The sequence below is a fragment of the Notolepis coatsorum genome (assembly GCF_963971535.1).
Source record: "Notolepis coatsorum genome assembly, chromosome: 8".
NCBI classification, from domain to species: Eukaryota; Metazoa; Chordata; class Actinopteri; order Aulopiformes; family Paralepididae; genus Notolepis; species Notolepis coatsorum.
Window position 1 is genome coordinate 38,848,241 of NC_140172.1, and position 788 is coordinate 38,849,028.

Genomic DNA, 788 nt, shown 5'->3' on the forward strand with positions numbered 1-788 from the left:
CTTGTTCCCGTTTCTGCTCTGCTGGACAATGTCATCAATACTTATTGTATCACTGAAAGCTTTTGCCACATGCACCTTCATTTGCCCGGCCACGCCCATTTCTGGCCATGTACATAAGCGAGGCGCGTGGCCGTACTCATCTTTCATTCGGAAGAGTTTGGCTACAGGCGCACTTTAACAGTGGAAATATTAGCTTTTTTTCTCTTATAGTTTTTTCTAGGGCTGTCAGTTTATCGCGTTAATTAGATTAATTAATTACACACACATTATCGCGTTATGAAAATTAACTCAAAATTAATTACAAAAAAAAAGATTTTATTTTATCTTTTTTTATTATTATTATTATTATTTTTTTATCTCATTCATTCCATAAGAACGTAGAATACACATTACAGACTTTTTTTTATATGGTCCATTTGCATGTTCTTGGTATCTGATTCTAGGGACATCTATGGATCTCAGGGAATGTATTCCCAGTGTCAGAAATACTGTGTCTGTTACTAGGCTCGAGTAAATTGTAATGAACCAAATGAGAATATCAATACAAAAAAAAATTGTATCTTTGACTCTGAATAACACCATGCTCAAATTGACCAGACCTGAAAAATCTAAGCAAATTAATAGATGGAAGATGATTAAACAGAAGGTTTTGTAGATACAGTACTGAATTCTGCCATCCGGACACATGCAATTTGAAATATGATTATAGAATATAGAATATCAGGCATAAAATGGTTATGCAATTAAAATGCAATTAATTAGATTAATTAATTACAAATCCTGTAATT

At 32.7% G+C, this 788-nt stretch overlaps 1 protein-coding gene across 1 annotated transcript in view; it reads right to left on the bottom strand.

Moving 5' to 3' along the window:
* LOC311233407 (proto-oncogene DBL-like) overlaps positions 1 to 99 on the bottom strand; it is a gene marked incomplete at both ends in the record, with an annotated part of 31,649 nt that extends 31,550 nt beyond the window's left edge. The window contains 1 exon segment of the mRNA XM_084320379.1: positions 1 to 99. This exon segment is cut by the window's left edge and continues 8 nt beyond it. Within this exon segment, the coding sequence (XP_084176505.1) occupies positions 1 to 99 (99 nt within the window).
* Positions 100 to 788: the final 689 nt, after the last annotated feature.